The sequence below is a fragment of the Coptis chinensis genome, chromosome 4 (genome assembly GCF_015680905.1).
Source record: "Coptis chinensis isolate HL-2020 chromosome 4, ASM1568090v1, whole genome shotgun sequence".
In the NCBI taxonomy this organism is placed as follows: domain Eukaryota; kingdom Viridiplantae; phylum Streptophyta; class Magnoliopsida; order Ranunculales; family Ranunculaceae; genus Coptis; species Coptis chinensis.
This window is the reverse complement of record NC_141459.1, coordinates 45,109,728-45,129,364: the sequence shown is the minus strand read 5'-3', so window position 1 is coordinate 45,129,364 and position 19,637 is coordinate 45,109,728. Positions and strand designations below refer to the sequence as shown.

General features: G+C 41.8%; 2 protein-coding genes across 2 annotated transcripts; both read left to right on the top strand.

Moving 5' to 3' along the window:
* The first annotated feature begins 14,224 nt into the window (after nucleotides 1–14,224).
* LOC147503659 (uncharacterized) lies at nucleotides 14,225–14,536 on the top strand. Its single transcript, XM_086604921.1, has one exon. The coding sequence runs from the start codon at nucleotides 14,225–14,227 to the stop codon at nucleotides 14,534–14,536; it is 312 nt and encodes a 103-aa protein (XP_086461047.1).
* A 1,820-nt stretch (nucleotides 14,537–16,356) lies between these two features.
* Nucleotides 16,357–17,556, top strand: LOC147503658 (uncharacterized). Its single transcript, XM_086604920.1, has 2 exons — nucleotides 16,357–17,127; nucleotides 17,224–17,556. Exons 1-2 carry the CDS (start codon nucleotides 16,357–16,359, stop codon nucleotides 17,554–17,556), a joined length of 1,104 nt encoding a protein of 367 aa, XP_086461046.1.
* Nucleotides 17,557–19,637: the final 2,081 nt, after the last annotated feature.

Below are 19,637 nucleotides of genomic sequence, written 5' to 3'. Positions count from 1 at the left end.
AATGAGTTAATAAAATGGAAGTTTTTCTTGGGAAGAAACTATGCCGGTTGAGATGACGGAACTACCTATCTTCCAAGCTGAGAATGATTAGGTTATGATAGATTTAAAGTGTTAGTTGGCTAAGTAAAGTTTGAAATGTTTATATGTATTTAGTCTACTCATACCAGCAAATTCAATTTGCTGACCCATGTTTGCTTTGTTTTGGCAATGTGGGTGTGTTCTTGGGAACATAGGTGGAAGGCAGTGGAACCGCGGCGTGTGATTGGGATTCGTGCCTGGAGCAGTCCGTTAGTTTTCGTTTAGGTCTGATTCTTTATTGGGAGAATGTAATAACGTAGTTTACCTTTTGCATGGCATGAGAACATGGTAGTGAGGAATTTTATTTATGAGAGTTTGGTTGATTATTTTTTTTGGACGGATGATATCTTAATAAAAGCAATGGCAAATAATTATTGGGATTATTTTAATTTAAAGTTGTTTCTTTTATGACATGGCTATTAGGGTTTTGTATATGTAATATCCTCCGTCATAGCCTGGGTTTTTAAACAAGTGAACCTAGTGATGTTTGAGATATTTATATTTCAAATATTCACTTTGTTATTGTTTAGAAATTCGGGCTGTGACACGTAGCACCTAAGGGAGCAAGACATGGAGGCATAGTCAGAGACCTAATGTGAACTAGTATAATGTGCTATACAGCTGAAGCTAGGTCATACAAGAACAATCTTACATAAGGAATTACAAGCTATTCTTAATGGCTTGAAATTATGTATACTACCAAGTAGGTTATAAGAAGATAGAGATTGCAACTGACTCGAGATTCTTAACAAGAAAGAAACCATGCCATGGTCTGTTAAAAATGAGGCGATAGAGATTTGGGAGTTAATGCAACAGCCTAGCCAAGTGAAGGTTGTTAATTTTTTTAAAAAAAAGTCTAATAGAGCAGCTGACTTTTTAGCCTCCCTAAGGGGTCCAGAAGGGAAAGATAGATCTTACATGTAGTAATATTGTTTATGTAGGAAATAGAAATAGGTTCTTATTAGCACGAAAACATAAAATATTCATTAAGTGTTAGTAGAGTTTCACCAAGTTTTGTCGACAATGCATTTGTCTCCTTCGAAGTCTTCTTTTTATGCTGGTATTTTCTTTAATACTTTCGGTATTCCACGGTGACGTTGTAATCAAGTTGGAGGAGCTCTGAAAAATATTTTGAATTCATGTCATTACCACTTGCAATAATAAGATGCTTTAGAGTAGTGTGGCTTATAAAAGCCCCATGCCGTGACGATAACAATCTCATTAGGAAATTTAAAATTAATATTGGTTAGACAAACTACCTGGAGTGACATCAAGTGAAGAATGTCTGGGTCGTCAGCGCAGGCAAGTTTTATTTGGGAGGCCAGCTTTAATTGCTTGGATTTCTTTCTGTTTGTCCATATCTGGCTTCTTCTTCACTGGACCAACTAGATAGGGAAATAATAAACATTTTAGATGATAAGTCCTCAAGTCCTTATACCTTATAAAAAATTTTGGAAAAATTTAACTTTCATGATACACAAATAGATAAGGATGATAAGACACTATCGACTTACCATCCATTCCACAATCCCCGATGCTTTCCACGATGAGTCGAGCGGAGGTGGACTTTGTGGATGACAACTGTTGAACCTGCTGCCTCATCGACAGAGATTAGAGCTGCTTGCTCAATCGTCTCTGGACCTCTTTTTTCACCGAACATCTATATATATACAAAAATGATATATATTAAAAAGGCGATGAAATGGGCGTATATAAAACATCTTCTATTTAAAGAAATTCACACTCTATAAAGCAACAACCTCTATTTTAACATTCTCTACACAATCTTAGAACATCACGTAATTAACTCCCCATAATTGGTCCATGTAAAGACAAGAACAGAGTACTTCTGTTTTTTACTTTATCAAGGCAAATTCAAACTTTGAAGATGGTAATAAAAACACATTAAAGTTGCTATGACGAACAGACTTCCTTCTCCTCTCTCCAGTGCGCCTTCCGTGTCCACAGAAGTAGGGAGTGCCTCCGTCTTTTGCAAAGGCAAACACGGCCAGGGCCCAGGAGTGAAGAGTGACGACACCCTACTTCATTGGAAAACCCTATTTGTCACACCCTCCCATGATTTTGAACACATAACCCCTGAACTCCTCGCCAAGAGCATCTCCATTAACCTCTAGTGAAATTGTCTTTTCATAATTATAATTGTAATTGTTTATTGATTTTAATTATTATACACATACATTACTTTATAATATAATAAAACGCGGGAAACACGTTGCTCAATACTTGTTCTCGGTCACTTTTAGTGGATTCTTAGCTTCGGCCTCAAAGGTGTTCCTATGTCACGAGAAACTGCATCCAACACGCCCTGTGTTATTTTTCCAAACTCATTTTCAATGGAGTTATTATGCACACAACCAAGTTTCGAATTTTTAATAGAGCCCAGATTAGGTGATCATGAGACTGTAGAAACTACATAATCCTATACAAAACATGCATATCACATGAAATGAAAATGAAAATATCGAAAACCTGTTTGGTGAAGAAACTACGTATACATTCCAGTCCAAACATTATTTTTTGGGTGCCCATAAAACCTTATTGATGAACCCTTTAAATTTTGATCTTTTGGAAGTCTAGTCTACCTACTAATGCAAACTTGCAAAAGTCAGGACCTTTATCCACTTCTTAATTAAGTTAAGTTAATACAAGTTGGGGTGTACTAAACCTTATAATTTTTTAAAAAAAAAAAACTGCATCATTAATAAATGAGGTTGAAAACATGTTTACCTTCACGCATGTCTTGCATATCACATTTTGCATGCACTGAGGTGATAATGTTGTCAACCGGACTTGAAGAATTACCTGCATAACCAATTGTCGCAAATTCCAGCCCGTAAGCATCAATGATAATTATTACTTTGGGAATTCAATTCTTTGATGCCTATATGTATTTAAACAATTCCAGGTTACCATTACGTATTTACCTCGACTTGGGGACGACCACCACTAGCAATGCCTCCTTCAACATTCTCTACACATCAGTTCAAATATGTGTTTATTCATTTACACTAAATAGTACATCATTAATTCGATAATACTGTACATCACAACCTAAACTTACCACCACGAGAAGCAGGCAGTGTTGTAGTCAGCAGCATATTTTCATCTAACAACCGCACATTGACTGGAGATGGGACATTGACTGGTTCGTGTAGGAACCGTTATTTTCAAAACGAATATTTCTACAAACCGCAAGAACCCACGCGCAGCGGAATCAATGGGGTCTCACAATTTTGGATTAGAAAACATACCTTTTAGAATCGGCTAAAATGTAATCTCTGATAATCAAAGCTTTATCAAATCTGAAATCAACCCCTTGATCTTCTGTTGTGTTCCTTTAGAACAGATTGGATGTTGTGTGGGCAACGATCTACCAATCCCCTTCTTTCTCACAAAGCTAGATCCAATTTTGGATCTATCTTTCCTTGCCTTTTTTTCTAATCCAGTGAATAGTGAATTTCTGCAAGAGAGAGAGTATTCTATTTATAGGCTACAACAAGACCATGAGGAGAAATTAGGGTTGGGACTGTTGACGGGCTTGGGCTTCCCATGTTAGCCCAGAACACACGACCCAAGTCCGTCAACAAATGGCTTATTCCACTAAAGGCCATTGTTGCACTACCGCCCTAATCCCAAATTACGTGTTAGCGTTTATGGGCTCGATATTATATGCTTGTTGATCTCCCCGTGTTTATGATATCGAATGTCCGTTGATTAAGTCAAGTTACTGACAACTACATTAATCAACTTCTTATGTCATTGAGTAGTACCACTCAACCTCATTGTCATGTCGGAATAAATCCACCTACAGGGTTTACATGACAATCTTTTTTAGCTCCTCAAGGGGACATCATCAACCCGACTTCTTGCGGGACACGGATTCCTTCTATAATCAACAGCACACCTTACATACAATGTCATTATCTAATCCATCGAGTTTGTTGATTCACAAATGAATCTCACTCATTGATGATTTAAAGCAATGTGCAATGCATGTAAGTGCCCGTTATTATATCCGGATTAGGAGGACAAACATCCATAATAACAGAGGCGTTTGTTCTCTTATATAGTCAGTATAATGAGAAACAACCTCACTTGGTCCTGTTCAATACACACAAAGTGTACTAGCATAATCCTATAGTCAAGATAGACTAATACCATATTATACTACAACCGTACTAATGGTAATGCTTTCTAGGTTGTGAATGATTACTTATACTTTATAAGGTACTGATGATATGATCTTCTATGTGTTCACACCATATAATCTACAACATAAAGTATTATGCACATGCATATAACTAATAGCAGATAACATTTGCCCATATGATTCTCATTCAAAATATAAAGAATTAGAGTTAATACAAAAGTAATGTTTTTAGTATATAACCCTATCAGTTCGTTTACTACATTGATCCGCTCACCTTGTTCATTGACTTCTATGTCATCAGCGCTGTCTTCACTTTCATAAGTTGGTGCCAAAAAAGGATCAGACTCACTACTCATGTCATTGGAGCCTTCCTGAACACCACTCGCACTCTCATCATAATGCATATCTTCACTTACATCAGCATCACTCCCGGCTTCACTGGCTCTTACTATTTCTGAATGCATGGCGAGCAAATCTTCTAGGATTACTTGCTCAGTGATACTCTCGAAGAAAGCACAAGCATTTGAGCAAGGCGGAAAGAGCGCTTCCTCTGCACCAAAACACATAAACAAATGCAGTTTTAGCCTTCACAAGATATACATGGATAACTATCCACATAACAAAGGTTGAAGTTACTAGCAAGAAGAAGTTTTAAGGGAAATCTCATCATATCATAATCAAGCTACTTTCTAAAAGCATGCATTCTAAACAAATGTCGTTAAGAACATGCATTCTAAGCAAACGTCATTCTAAACAAAAACATAGTAAACACACGGAATGAATTCATAACATATTAACCTCTTCAGTCAACTTTTCCCTCAGCAATGCATGGTGAGGGTGCAAGGGTTGAATCTGCGTGACATTGTGGCTCCTATACCACTCCAAGTAAGCTGCATGACTTGCCTCGGTGAACTCTACTTGTTCCTCCCCAGTACAGTCAGACGTACACCAGATTTCCCAGTCTACGCATATTTCTTTGGACGGCTTCCGGGATTTAGGATCATCTCTCCACCTAGTAGGTGGATCCGGTATGTGTTGCTTCCGCCCAAACTGCCTCATGCATCTTTCTGGCATATACCTCTCTACAATGTCGAAGCATATAAGCCATGTCAATATGGGCTTCGTATATGAATCGTTCAAAGCAAACTAGGGAGCATTCACCCAGGCATCCCATGGCTGCCATATTATCTAAAATAGCAAACATCATACCAAGATTAGCATATACACTTCTTTGGCATTCACATTCACACATAAATAAGTAGTGATCAGCTCCAAACAACCTAATTGCACTGGTTTTTTACAACGTGGCTAATTTGTTTATACATGACAGATATCAAGTATAAATGCATATCGCTAATACCTAAATATCTACTTAAGACAACCGTTGCATGACTAACCTTATCCGCACATATCGTGTCCATCTTTGCACTTAGATGCTCATACGTGAGCTTTGAAGGTCTATATTTGACGTGTTTCCACCGGCAAGCAGCTAGGAATTTAACAAAAGCAGGACACCTTGGCTAACACATACGAATCCTTTCGTAAAACCATGCCTAGAAGCAAACATCCACAATTACAATCCAATACATAGTTAATTAATAAAGAACAATCCATAAAAGAATTTGAACTACAGTGTTACAACACTTACCAACAGTAGAGTTGAAGAGCCACAAATGTTCAAAACAAAATTATAGTCACTTTTGCGGCCTTTGTTATTTTCTCCGTATCGGCCAGGAATGGTAGATACTTCGTATGCACATGATAACCTCTGGGCTTTGAAAAAACTGTGCTTCCAATGAGGGATAACACAAACGCTTGATCACGCGTTTTAGCTCACACACCTGCCGTTGCATCTGAGAAGGTAGTTTGCAACCAGCACAATTTCACTGATTTCCCTCTTACCTCTGACTCTGGAGGACTTAGGCCTAAATATTTCTTACATGCTTCATGAGCATCCAATTTTGAGTTGCCCACAATTGGTTTCCCAATTACATTTAAGCCTAGAATATAGGCAACATCCTCTAGTGTAATTGTTGCTTCAAAAGTTGAAAAGTGGAATGAATTAGTCTCTGGTCGCCAACGGTCACTAAAGCAGATATCAAGTCCCGGTCCCCATGGAACTGGTCTATTTTTCTCAGGTGCTTGAAGCCCAAACCCGCGACCATTTTCTTTTGGGCTTTAGATAATATCCAGTCATTTACCTTTTGATTGTGCTCATGTGTACGGACCACTGGTCGAACCTGTTACTCATTTAGACAATTTATTGAATGTTAATTAATAGAAGCAAACTGAAAACTTATAATTAATAAATAGTTGAAGATAGTTAGTTACCTCTCCGTCCATGAGCAAAGATGATATATGATCATCTTGTAAGTATAAATGCTGCATAATTTGTAGTCTGTTGTCCATGCTGCAGGGTGTAGTAAGAAGTACATTAGTAGAAAAAAGTTAGAGCCGAAATAATTAAACTAGAACAGTTCATACAAGAGATAAGAGATTAAACAAATTGCACGTTACATGGATTGAATATCTTATGATAAGGTAGTTAAAATTAATGAAGGGAAAGTAATGGCCAAATCACATATCAAAATCACATATCAAAAACAATTTTAGGCAAAGGATTTGAATGCTCTTATTAATTGAACATTTAATAGTTGCAACATAATTTAACAGAGTTTACGCAGATGACTTCTGCAGCTGATCAGCAAAACGCAACCCCAATTTGAAAATGAATAAAGACATCACAGAACACAAGCAACGAGAGCATGGCAGCTTCTCAAATACTTCTTAGTAAGTTTCACATTAAATTGAATAGAATATAGGTGTTAGTCGATGCATTTTGCATGTTGTATAGGGAGAGAGTAAAAGTAATCTACACAGTTAAAAGGTTACGCAGCTCACAGTTTAGGATAATTCTTCTTATACTCCAAATACTCAGAATATACCCACGCTACAAATATTGGGATAATCCCAATGAAGAATGAGACCTGCAATAAATACATATTTCCAAAACCATATCAGTTATAGACTAACATATAATAAGAAAAAATGTGGCAATTGACAAAGAAAGGTATTGATAGAGGACTAGACGCATACACACACCCACAAAGATAGAGCATTAAAAATAATTATCATACTTATTATGTGAGAAAAGATATGTTGCAAGATCAAAATGTACATGATCTGAGAGTTATTAATGGTCTCATAATTCTTCTGTTAAGTAAACTGCCGATAGAGAAGGCAAATAGTCATCTTCTGACTATTCTTTTATTATTTACCGCGATCTAGACAGTCATGACTTCAAGGGAGTTGGGGCTACTTTGGATGTATTTTAGGTCCATAATTTAGATTTCTTACTTCCCTCAATCTAGAGTACTCTCCTCATCTCTAGTCTTAAAAATGATACAAGAGTAGACCAATGGGAAGAAAACGTTATTGGAAGTCCTTTTTACTCAATTTTACTATTTTTTGGTTTGATTAAAGGAGTAGTAGCTACTCTATATATCAATGAGGATGAGATATCGTACAGTACAAAACAAACACACGAAACACAAAAGTAAGACATCAACAAGACAGACCACACAAACAACAAAATGCGCCCAGAAGGTACAATACTTCAAGCTATATATCAAAGATATCCAACTGGGAAAAAAAATAGTAGAAATGGATATCTCTCTCAACCTGTGTTGCATAAGTACGGCGTGCACACAACATATCTACCCTCAAAATGCATTGACAGCTCTCTAATTGTCTTCTCATATGACTTAGTCGTTCCCTCAAAATGCAATGACAAAGCTCTAATCGTCTTCTCATATGACTTAGTCGTTCCCTCAAAATGCAATGACAGAGCTCTAATCGTTTTCTCATAAGACATTGCCCTTCCCTCAAAATGACCTGACAGAGCTCTAATAGTCTTCTCATATGACATTGCCCTTCCCTCAAAATGCAATGAGAGCTCTAATTGTCTTCTCGACACAACATGGCCGAAAATGGCAATGCTTCATAAACCAGTGCCCCTCTAAGGAAAGTATTCGTTGGAACCAAGCAAGAAACTATAACTCCTTCACCAATCCAAGGACTTCCAAATAAACCTCAAACAGAGAGCAAAATGACACCAAATATGCCAAGAAAATGGAGATTGAATGAGAGTGACTGGCACACTCCCCATTCGACATACACAAAGGCCTAAAGCTCGCAATCAGTTTTCTCCTCCCAAAAAGGATATCTCTAGTACGGATATTATTCTTGGTGGTACAACCAAGTAAGAAACGAGAATCAAGAAAGGACTTACTATGCACAAATCTGTGCTTCTTAGTTCTTATGGACAGAGAAGGCCTGCACAACCTTCTCAAATGATGAAAGACTCTCCTCTGAAAATCTAGCCCTCACCCATTCTCAAACCTGTACGTGAACTCCCGCAAAAAGATCTTAAGACCTTGGCGAATACCACATCCATAAGGATCAGGTGATGACACATTAATATCTCGTTTCTATCTCTCTCCAATTCATCATTAACCAAAGCAGATTTCAAGTCCCGGTCCCCATGGAACTAGTATATTTGGGTATTAATCATCCAAACAAACATTAAATAGATTGCCCATGGAAATAGGGGTTTTTTTTTTAACCCCCCACGGATGTACCCCTTTGCAATAACCCCCCATTTTGAAAATCATTACAGATTGCCCCCCACTCCGTCTATTTTGTGTGTAACGTACGTTGATATTTTCCATATTAACAATTTTGCCCCTACTTCAAATTTGTTAAAACCCCCCATTTTTAACATACGTCTTTGACCATTAACCAACCTTCTAAAAAAATCAGAAAATTAGGAAAAAAATCAGAAGTTAATGAAGCTTGAAACACAAATTTATGTTAAAGTTTGTGAATTCACTATTAACTTAACATATCAAAGGAAGTAAAATCAAAAGCAATCAAGACCCAAACTATCGGGAAAAAAAATCCAATATTTAGGTCCAGGAGGAGGAGCACCACCATAATAATCCAATGGTCCATTATCTCTTTTTCTCTTCTTCTTACAACAAACAAACAACAAACTCAATACAACAAACACTACTACTCCACCAATAGCAATCCCAACCACCGTTCCAATCGATATCCCATTCGAAGACGGAGATGGTGGTGATAGCCCCGACAATGGTGATGGTGGCGAGGGTGGTTGTCTTCCAGAAACTGGCGTGGGAGGTGATGGTGGACTGTTTGTATTTCTAGGAGGTGGCAGTATGTAGAGATTGCGAAGTCATGGTCGTGGTCGGTGTCGGTGTCACCGAAGGCGGCGGAGAGCCTGCAGGCATTGTAAGAGGTGGTGGGGAGGTGGCAGGAGGTGTGGGCGGTGGTGCTGCCGTAGGTGGCGGTGGAGAGGCGGAGGGTGGTGTTGTAGCTGGTGGTGAGGAGGTTGCATTAGGAGATGGGGCTGGTGGTGATGGTGGTGTTGTTGCAGCTGGTGAAGCTTCGGGTGATGGTGTTGTTGACATTTTACAATTTGAGGCTGCCTCTCAAAATTAAAGTTTGTATTGTGGGTTTTTTCTCTCTCTCAAAATTAACCCAAAATATTCCCGCTTTATAATAGGGGTAAAATGGCCAATATGAAAAATATCAACTGACGGTACTCACAAAATAGACGAAATGGGGGGCAATCAGTAATGATTTCCAAAATGGGGGGTTATCGCAAAAGAGGGGTACATCCGTGGGGGGCTAAGTCAAAAAACCCCTTAAATATATTGCCCCAACTAAATCATCAACTAATTGGCCGAGTCAAAATCGACTTGACGAGTAAAGAAAATAATTTGTTTTAGTAATTGAAACAATGAAACAATGAAACAAAACAAGCTTATAATGAGCATATAATTTTTTTATAACAAGCTTATTTGTGATACATACCATTTAATAATATCTTTCACTCCACACTTCTTTATACATTGAGGACACTATAAATTACCCACACGAGTTAGTAGTACAAGTACAAAATAAGATTTAGAATCCACATACCGCTTCTACACAAGAAACAACAGTACAAACCCGTCGACCTCAAAGCTTTGATGCATTTTTCAAAAGATTGTTAACCAAGACAATACGAGTTTCTCAAAAAATATATATATATATATATATATATATATATATATATATATATCAGCCCCGTTCTTAGACTGACGTCCGTTTACGGACTTTACTTAAAAACCGATATTTCGAAATACTAAATATACTCTCACAAAGGGTTTTCTCATGACTTGCTCCTTTTCTCTCAGAAGTCCAAACTTACATTACAATTTCCCTCCCTCCTGGTACTCTCTTTCTCTCTCTCATGGGGTTCCTCTTCTCTCAAATTCAAGGCCTTGACCCCTGACCGCTTTGTTTGTACCATGTATTTGAGCGTTTGGCTGCTTGGAAATAACCGACTTATCCATGTCTAGTAGGCTCTCTAGGCTCCTGTTGGTATCCGTCCGAACAAACTGTGCCATTGCTTGCACTGTGTAAATTTTTATGTGCAAATCTTGGCAAGCTTGTTGTTTCGGTGGGAGTTGATCTATTTATGTAAATTTGATACTAGAAAATAATCTTGGCATGTTGTCGGGGTTGACGACAATTGGAATAAGGGAATTAGAGAGAGGAGGACGGTCAGAATGAGAGACTCTTCTTTGTGTTTGACGTTGGTTTGCTTTGGTTTTGCAAGAACCAAGTCTGACATTTTTGTATCTGTCTACACAAGAGATAGCACTACAGCAGTAACCTTTTCATTTTTTTTTCCACAATCCAACTAGTGCTCTTTCAGGGCACTACTCAGAACAACATGTATATTTCAAATCGTTCCACAGCAAATCTATAAGTACATTAAAACACTTTAATAACCGTCTCACATTTAACAATATAAATTCATCGTTAGTAAATCCACAAATGTTGCTCCAACATTTTATCTGGGTTGGTAACTTGATCTAAATCAGAACTAAAGTGAAGTACCAATCTGTGAACTAGTATGAATTACAAAATAGATTGGGTAGATTGGGATGAAGCAGCAAGTTAAAGATGCATTTTGTTTGTTCTTGGGCGGAGTTTTGTTCTCATCTATGATCTAATTTTCATGTTACGCAGAGGGAACCATTTAGCTACTAGAACTTAGATCCTTTAAATCGCAATACTTACAGGTGGAATCAAGAACCCAAGTTAAACTAATTACCCATGCTTCCAAGAGACATTCTTTGAGGTTTAAGTAGTTGAGGATGAAGTCCACTCCTCCACTAGCAACGAGTTAATTCTGTCTTAAAACCTATGAGCTCGAGCTACCTTCAAAAGCACATTGTTGTCACAAGCACCAAAAAATAAGAGGAAATAAAGAAGGTTGAAGAAACTCAAAACCGGAGGAATTGCCAACTCAGGTTGAAATGATGTTAATACATCATGTTCACCGAGACTAATATTTGCTAATTTTTCCCCGGATGAGAAGTGAAGAGGATTGGTCGATCTCGCTATTACATTCCACATGAGAGATATTTTATCGGGTCCAAAGAAAACATGAAACCTTGGTCCTTACATGAAGAGCGTATGAGCTAGATAGCAGATTTCTGGAATCTACTACTACACGAGGCACTATATTAGGATTCACGAAGTTGAGGAATGGCGAGGAGATATTACTAGCTTTTTCCATTTAGAACAAGAATAGACATATTGTCCTCGTATAATTGCTCTGGATTCCACCTAGCAATCATTAGTTCCTCAACAGAGTAATGCTTAAACAAGAACATGAGATTGAATCAAAAGCACTATTCCTAATGTGAAGAACCAACACTATTCCCCATGAGAGAGAGAAAGAGAGTACCAGGAGAGAGGAAATAGTCACGTAAGTTTGGACTTCGGAGAGAGAAGGAGCGAGTCATGAGAAAACCCTTCGTGAGAGTATATTTAGTATTTTGAAATTTCAGCTTTTAAGTAAAGTCTGTAAACGGACGTCCGTCTAAGAGCGGGGTTGATATATATATTGTAGCGACCCAATTTATGATGGCCGGTGGTCCGGCAGATGATGGATCCAGAAAGAGGACATACGGTTGGGTGGGAAGCATTCTAGAAGGGCCGCGGACATAGGAGTCGAGAGTGAAGGCCGAGAACCGAGAACTGGCAGTGGAAAGCCGCAAACTGAAGGGATAGCTGACCTGGAGTTGTACCATCGGGACACGTGCCCAACACGAGCAAGGGGAAAAACCTAGGGTCGTACAGGAACCTTCCACGCGGCAATCGATAGACCGAGAGATGGAGGGACAGGTGGAGGGCCTAAGAGAGAGGTGAGGGATTATAAATAGAACAAGAGAGGAGGAGAGAAAGATAGGTCACAACATTTGGCACCGTCTGTGGGGAACGAGAGTGAAAAATAGTGAGATGGTGACAAAAAGAATAGTGGGCCGACCGAAAAAGGCGACGGTCACCGAGATGGATGTGGAGTCAGTGAGGGGTAAAGGGGAAGAGCAAGGTAGGGAAGAGACAGTAATGTCAAAGGCGGAGGAAACAAGGTTGTTACATGAGGAGATAGCAAGGTTGAGGGAAGAAAATGAGGGGTTAAGGAGAGAGAAAGAGATAATAGAGGAGTCGGAAAGGGAGGTGTCGGGAGCAGAGAGAGAGGAGGAAGGGGGGACAAATGCGGAAGAGCAGACGGTGGTGGGGCTCACTAAGGAGCAAGTCAGAGAAATGATTGCCAGCGATCTGAAAGCTAGTCTGGAACAGGCCAAGGGCATGGGAGGTGCGGCAAGTCAGGTGGTGGCAGGGTTGAACAGCAACACACTGGCGGACGCGATCTGGAAGTCGGAGATGCCGAAGAGATTTAACCAGCCAAGGTTTGAAAGGTATGATGGGACTAGAGACCCCACAGACCATATTCATCACTTCCGGCAGCAGATGTCGTTATGGCAGGAGCCACGGTATGACGGGCTGAGATGTATGATGTTCCCGGCAAGCTTAAAAGGGGGAGCATCTGACTGGTATTACAGATTACCTTTTAAGAGTATTAATAGCTTTCAGGAGTTAGAGCAGGCGTTCATTAACCATTTTATACACCAGAAAAAGTGTGTTGTGGATATCGCAGCCTTGTTTAATGTAAGACAAAGGTCCGCTGAATCGGTGAGGGACTTCTTGTGCATATTCAAGGCAGAGACCTTGAAAGTGGAGAATCTGGACGAAAGGACGGCGGTGATAGCTTTCGAGAGAGGATTGCGCTCGGGAACGAGGGTACATGAGTCGGTAGCCAAGAATGAAATTGCAACATTACAAGATCTATACCCGAGGGTGGAGAAGTACATTAGGTACGAAGACACCATGCAGAAGGAGGTGAGAAGGCCAAGGAAGGCAGTGTTATCGCTGGAAAAAGGCGAGGGACGTCGGCGATATGAGTCATCGGACAAAGGAAGAAGCGGATACCGAGGATATTCATCGCGGCCCTAGAGGGGCAAAGAAGAGGCTAGGAGGGAGAGTCGAGACAAAAAGCCCTATCACGAGGTAGAACAAGTGCCATTGAACAAGTCATTGAGCGAGATATTACCGTTGATTCAGAATTTGCAGGGGTATGAGGGTCCGCGAACCAAACCACTGGAGGTGCAAGGCAGACCCTATTGTGCATATCATCAAATACATAACCATGAGACGGACAGCTGCTACGCGTTTAGATGGTTGATTCAGAGGATGATAGGAAAGGGGTTGTTGAAGGAGTTTATAACATAAGAGGAAAAAGTATAGCAAGCACCGACCCAGGGGAGGATATTGGGGACGATCAACGTAATCTTCAGTGGAGAGATATTGAGCCACAATGCACACCGAGACAGGATACGGCGGGCGGCGGGCATACAGCAGGTCCACGAATCGGCAGGACATTCTTGGGCGACCCCCTAGTCCGTGAATGGAAGGGGAATCATAATGTTCACCGACCCGGACCTTCAAGCAATCAATTCCCCGCATGAGGATGCGTTGGTGATCACGGTGGCGATGGGAAATTACATGGTAAAAAGAGTGTTAGTGGACTGCAGCAGTGCGGTGGATTTACTATTTAGAGAGACAATGGAGGAAATGAAGATAGAAAGGAAGCAGTTGAGGCCCTCACCGACAAATTTGTATGAGTTCAATGGAAGCATGACGGAACCTTTAGGGGAGCTTCTACTCCCAGTGACCACGGGACCAGTTACAGTGTTCTCGAGGTTCAAAGTGGTGGATGCCGATTCGCAATACAACGCCATCCTGGGAAGGAGGTGGATTCACGAGATGAAAGCGGTCCCTTCTACATACTACCAAGTGATCTGATTCTCTACTCCTACAGGGGTATATGAGGTCCGCGGGGATCAGGTGACAGCCAAAAATAGTCACCAGAGTACAGTGAAGAGATTGATCCGCGGTTCAGAGGAAGAGACTTTGCATTCCAGGAAGAGGCAGACATAGCAATTACAGTGCACCGCCGGGGAGGGGTCAGCGGAGTCGACAGAGGGACTGAAGACCTTGGATGAGATAGAAGTAGTAAATTTAGGGGAAGGCGATGAGGAGAAGTTCACATCAGCAGGTTCCAGTTTGTCTGAGGAATGGAAGGTTAAGTTAGTACAATTTTTGTCTACCAATAAAGATGTGTTTGCGTGGACGATTGAGGAGGTCACCGGATTAGACCTAGAATTCGCATGTCATAAGTTACATATGAGGGATAACGCTAAGCCAATAAGACAGAAGATGCGAGGCATTAGGCCGAAGTACGCCGAAGGAATTCGCGAGGAGGTCACGAGGTTGAAGGGGGCAGGTATAATACGAGAGGTGTCGTTCACCGACTAGTTGTCAAATGTGGTCGCGGTGCCTAAGAAGAATGGCAAGGTACGTATGTGTGTCGACTTCACTGACGTGAATTCAGAATGTCCTAAAGACAGCTACCCCATGCCGAGAGTAGACGAGCTGGTGGATAGAATCGCAGGGTTTAAAATATTTTCTTTCATGGACGTATAAATGGGATATAACCAGGTCGCCATGTATGGGCCAGATCAGGAGAAGACAGCCTTTGGATTGAAGGCGGTACATATTGCTATATGGGAATGCCGTTTGGATTGAAGAACATCAGGGCAACATTTCAACGGCTAGGGGAGAAAATGTTTGAAAACAAGATCCGAAAGGGGATTGAGATTTACATAGACGACATGGTGGAGAAGAGTATGTCAGAGGAAGAACATTTAAAGGGTTTGAAAGAAAAGTTCAATATACTACGGTCGTACAATTTAAAGTTTAACCCAGAGAAGTGTACATTCGGCGTTACTATGGGGAAGTTTCTGGGGTATATAGTTACTTACCGGGGAATAGAGGCCAATCCCGAGCAGATAAGAGCCCTGGTTGAGATGTCGTCGCCTCAGGACGTCAAAGAGGTGCAGAGACTTGCGGGAAGGGTCGCAGCTTTGAATAGGTTCATCTCAAAGTCGTCGGACAAGTGTAGGCCGTTGTATCGGTTGCTAAGAAGCACTCCGGATTTTGTATAAACCGCGAAATGCGAGGTGTTCCAGGAGTTGAAGAATTATCTAGGTAAGGCCCCTCTGCTGTCATGACCAAAACAGGGAGAAAAACTATACTTGTATTTAGGGATCACGGAGTATGCAATTAGCTCAGTGCTAGTCAGAATTGTGGGTAAGTTAGAAAAGTCGGAGTACTTCCAAAGTAAAACATTGCTGGATGCCGAGACCCGATATAGCAGAGTCGAAAAGTATGCCTTGGCATTGGTTTTCTCTGCCTTGAAGTTGAAACCATACTTTGAAGCACACTCAGTAGTGGTAGTGACAAATCTGCCTTTAAAGCAAGCGTTGAAAGCAGAAAAATCTGGGAGGATGCTGAAATGGGCAGTAATGTTGAGCTCTTACGAGATACAATATCAGATCAGGACAGCGGGGAAGGCGCAGGTGGTGGCAGAATTCTTAGCAGAGTTCCCAGCGGAGGATCCCACCTGGGGAGAAGAGATGATCATGGAGCCGGAGAAAATCATTGAGCAGGACTAGTTAGACCCCTGGGATCGGAGAATTGGGTGGAGAGTATTCACCGACGGGTCAGCCACAGACGCTTGCAGTGGGATAGGAGTGGTATTGGTTACGCCGGAGAACAACAGAATGGAGTTAACCATAAAGTTAGGGTCCGCGGCATCCAACAATGTGGCAGAGTATGAGGCAGTAATAGCGGGTATGAGAATGGCAGAGGATGTGGGGATAAAAGAGCTAACAGTGTATTCGGACTCGAATTTGGTAGTGTGCCAGGCAAATAGGGGGTTTGCCGTGCGATGCCCACGGATGGTAAAATATTTGAAGAGGGCCGCCAGGTTTGCAAAGATCAAGTTCATACATCTGGGTCGTGGCGAGAACAGACATGCCGATGACTTAGCATACGTGGCCACTGCAATTCCTGAGTCCGAAGAGAGAGTGATAAAAATAAAGCGATTGGAGAAGCCTAGTACAGAGGAAGTGGAAAAGGAAGAGGAGGGTTGGATTAAGCCCATCAAGAGTTTTTTGTCTGGGGACGTGGTGACAGATAAAAAGGAGAAAAAGAGATTGGAGCAGACTTCTTGGAGGTACGTACTAATAGAAGGAGAGTTATATCGAAAGAATTTTAACGGGCCTTTGTTGAAGTGTCTCGGGACGAAGCTGGCCATAGAGGTGCTGGCGGAGTTACATGGGGAAGACTGTGGAAGTCATTTAGCGGGCAAAACAACAGTGCACAGATTGATAACGCAGGGCTACTTTTGGCCACACATGAAGATGGATGCCGTGAACTACGCTAAGCGGTGTGAAAAATGTAAGAGATTTGCTCAGATGATCTTTGCACCAGCAGAACCACTACATAGTGTGTCTAGTCCATGGCCCTTCGCAATGTGGGCAATGGATATAGTGGGTCCGCTGCCCATGGCTAGCGGCAAAAGGAGATTCATGTTAGCGGCCACAAACTATTTCACCAAATGGATCAAGGCAGTATCCCTGCAATAGGTCAAGGAAGCACAAGTGATCAAATTCTTATGGGAGAATATCATCTGTAGATTTGGGTTGCCGTATATTATCATTGCGGACAATGAAACCCAGTTCACAGGATCCAAAGTGCAGGCGTTCTTACAAGAGTACAAGGTGAAGCAAGGGTTCTCAGCTCCATACAATCCAGAAGGCAACGGGCAAGCGGAATCTTCTAACAAGACTATTATGAACAATCTCAAAAGAAAGCTAGAGGATAAGAAAGGCGTGTGGGCAGATGAGCTGAGTCATGTTCTCTGGACCTACAGGACAACGCCTCGAATGTCAATTCCGGGGAAACTCCCTTCTCTTTAGCTTACGGAGTCGAGGCCGTGATCCCCTCGGAAATAGTGGCAGCCACAACGTGGACAAGAGTGGTGGAAACGGGACTGAATAAGAGCATACTGGCAGCGGATATGACTTTAGCAGAAGATAGAAGAGATGCGGAACGAATCAGACTAGAGGAATATCACCGATGCCTTCAGAGACGGTATAACAAGAAAGTCAAGCCGCGACAATTCAGAATAGGGGATTCCGTGCTGCGACGAGTGACACACAGTACCAAGAAAGAGAACGACAAAAAGCTGGGCCCGAACTAGGAGGGGCCCTATACAGTGGTCGACGTAAGAGGAGCTGGCACTTACAAGCTACAGACAGCGGAGGGAAAAGTACTAGAAAAGCCGTGGAATGTGAGAATGTTAAAAAAATTCTACGTTTGAATGTAATGAAAATCCAGAACGACACTCTGGAGCTGTTTATAAATATATAATACAATGACACTTTTGGGAAGTAAATTTCACCCTTATGCGTAAATTCAGCAATCATACTAAACACGGTTTGGGAGAAAGAGATATTCAAGGGCGAAAGGTCCACATCAAATTAGAGCCACGGATCAGGGAGAGCCATCTGCAGAAGAAAGGCATACGTTGCACCTGGGGGCAAAGAGAGAAGCCCAGCGGTTGGTGAAGCCACTCCAAAAGAGAGGTTGCGGGGGGGATAAGCCCTTCGCGGACAAACTGTTCAAATCGTGTCTACGGTAGGTTGTGCTGCCTCAACGGACGTCATAGTCTATGAGTGCCTGCGAAGTGAAATGAGACATTCGCAGATGAGAGGCCTGGGTCACACATGGGGGCAAGAAAAAAGAAGGCCCCAGTGAGGACACTGACAACTGGAGAGAGAGTAGAGATAGAAAGGGATGAATAGCTTCACTTCAGGCAAAACAATAATTAAAACAAATGGACCACACATATAATGCGGGGAAATAAAATAGTTCCAAACAAAATAAATACACAAGGGAAAAATAACAACAACACACATAGACGGGTGAGTTAGTTACAAAACAACTAGCAAAATGACAGGATAGCCAACATGGTGGCTAGTCTAAGTTCGATAGTAGGTCTTTAGCAAGGGTTGAATGTTCAAGAGCACTCGAGGCTTGGTCCGAAGAGGTGGCCTCACGAACAGGGTCTTCTAGCAGCGGATTGAGAGTAGCAACATCAACTGAGTCAGAAACAGTCTGATCCGTGGCAACTGGGACCGTGACAACAGGGTCTTTTGACATGGGAGAGTAAGGTTTTTCTGGGAGGAGTCGGCCTTCTTTGATTAAACTTGCGTGTTCATCAGCAAGCTTCTTGGCCACACGCTTGTCAGCTTGAGCTTTGAAGCTTATCTACAGCTGCTCCATGTCTTGAGTGTGTTGCAAAAGGAGGGCGGTGGTATTCTCGGTATGTTGGAGGACAAGGGCTTCCTGCTGCTTGCTCAAGCGGTCGTTCACTCTGTCCATGAAATCCTGATGTGAAGCTTCTGTAGTCCTTAATTCATCCTCAGCTCGAAGTTTGGCCATGTTCGCGGCAGTCAGATCGGCTTGGAGGCGGGCACAGGTGGCCCTCACTCCATTGGGACCGCCAACCTCCTTCTCTAAAGATTCCACAGTATTCAGGGAGGAGAAAAGGCCGCAGATCATGTAGGACATGTCCAAGCTCACCTAGCAACGAAGGAGCAATCAGAACAATGGATAGAACAGAGAGTGGAAGGTGGGGAAAGAGGGATGTACCTTCTCCTAGCCGGCATAGAGGGAGGTGTGATGTTGTTCAAAGGTCCCAGTATCTACATAAGTCAGGTCACGGGGGAGATGGGAACCATAGAACATAGCAGAGGCCACAGCAGGATTCTCCATAGCAGAGTCCTCAACATTGACAGAACGGCCGCGCACCTTGAAGGTAGGGCAGAAAATTTCCAGAGCCGCGGACCCTGGGAGAGATCGAGTAGTTTCCTTGCCGGGGCGTTGCATTTGGGAAGTGGGGTGAGGCACCGCGGAAGGTCTTGCGGGAGGGGAGGATCTGCTGCCCTTTTGTGGGGGCTCTTCGGATGAGGGATCCGTGGACATGTGGGGGCCA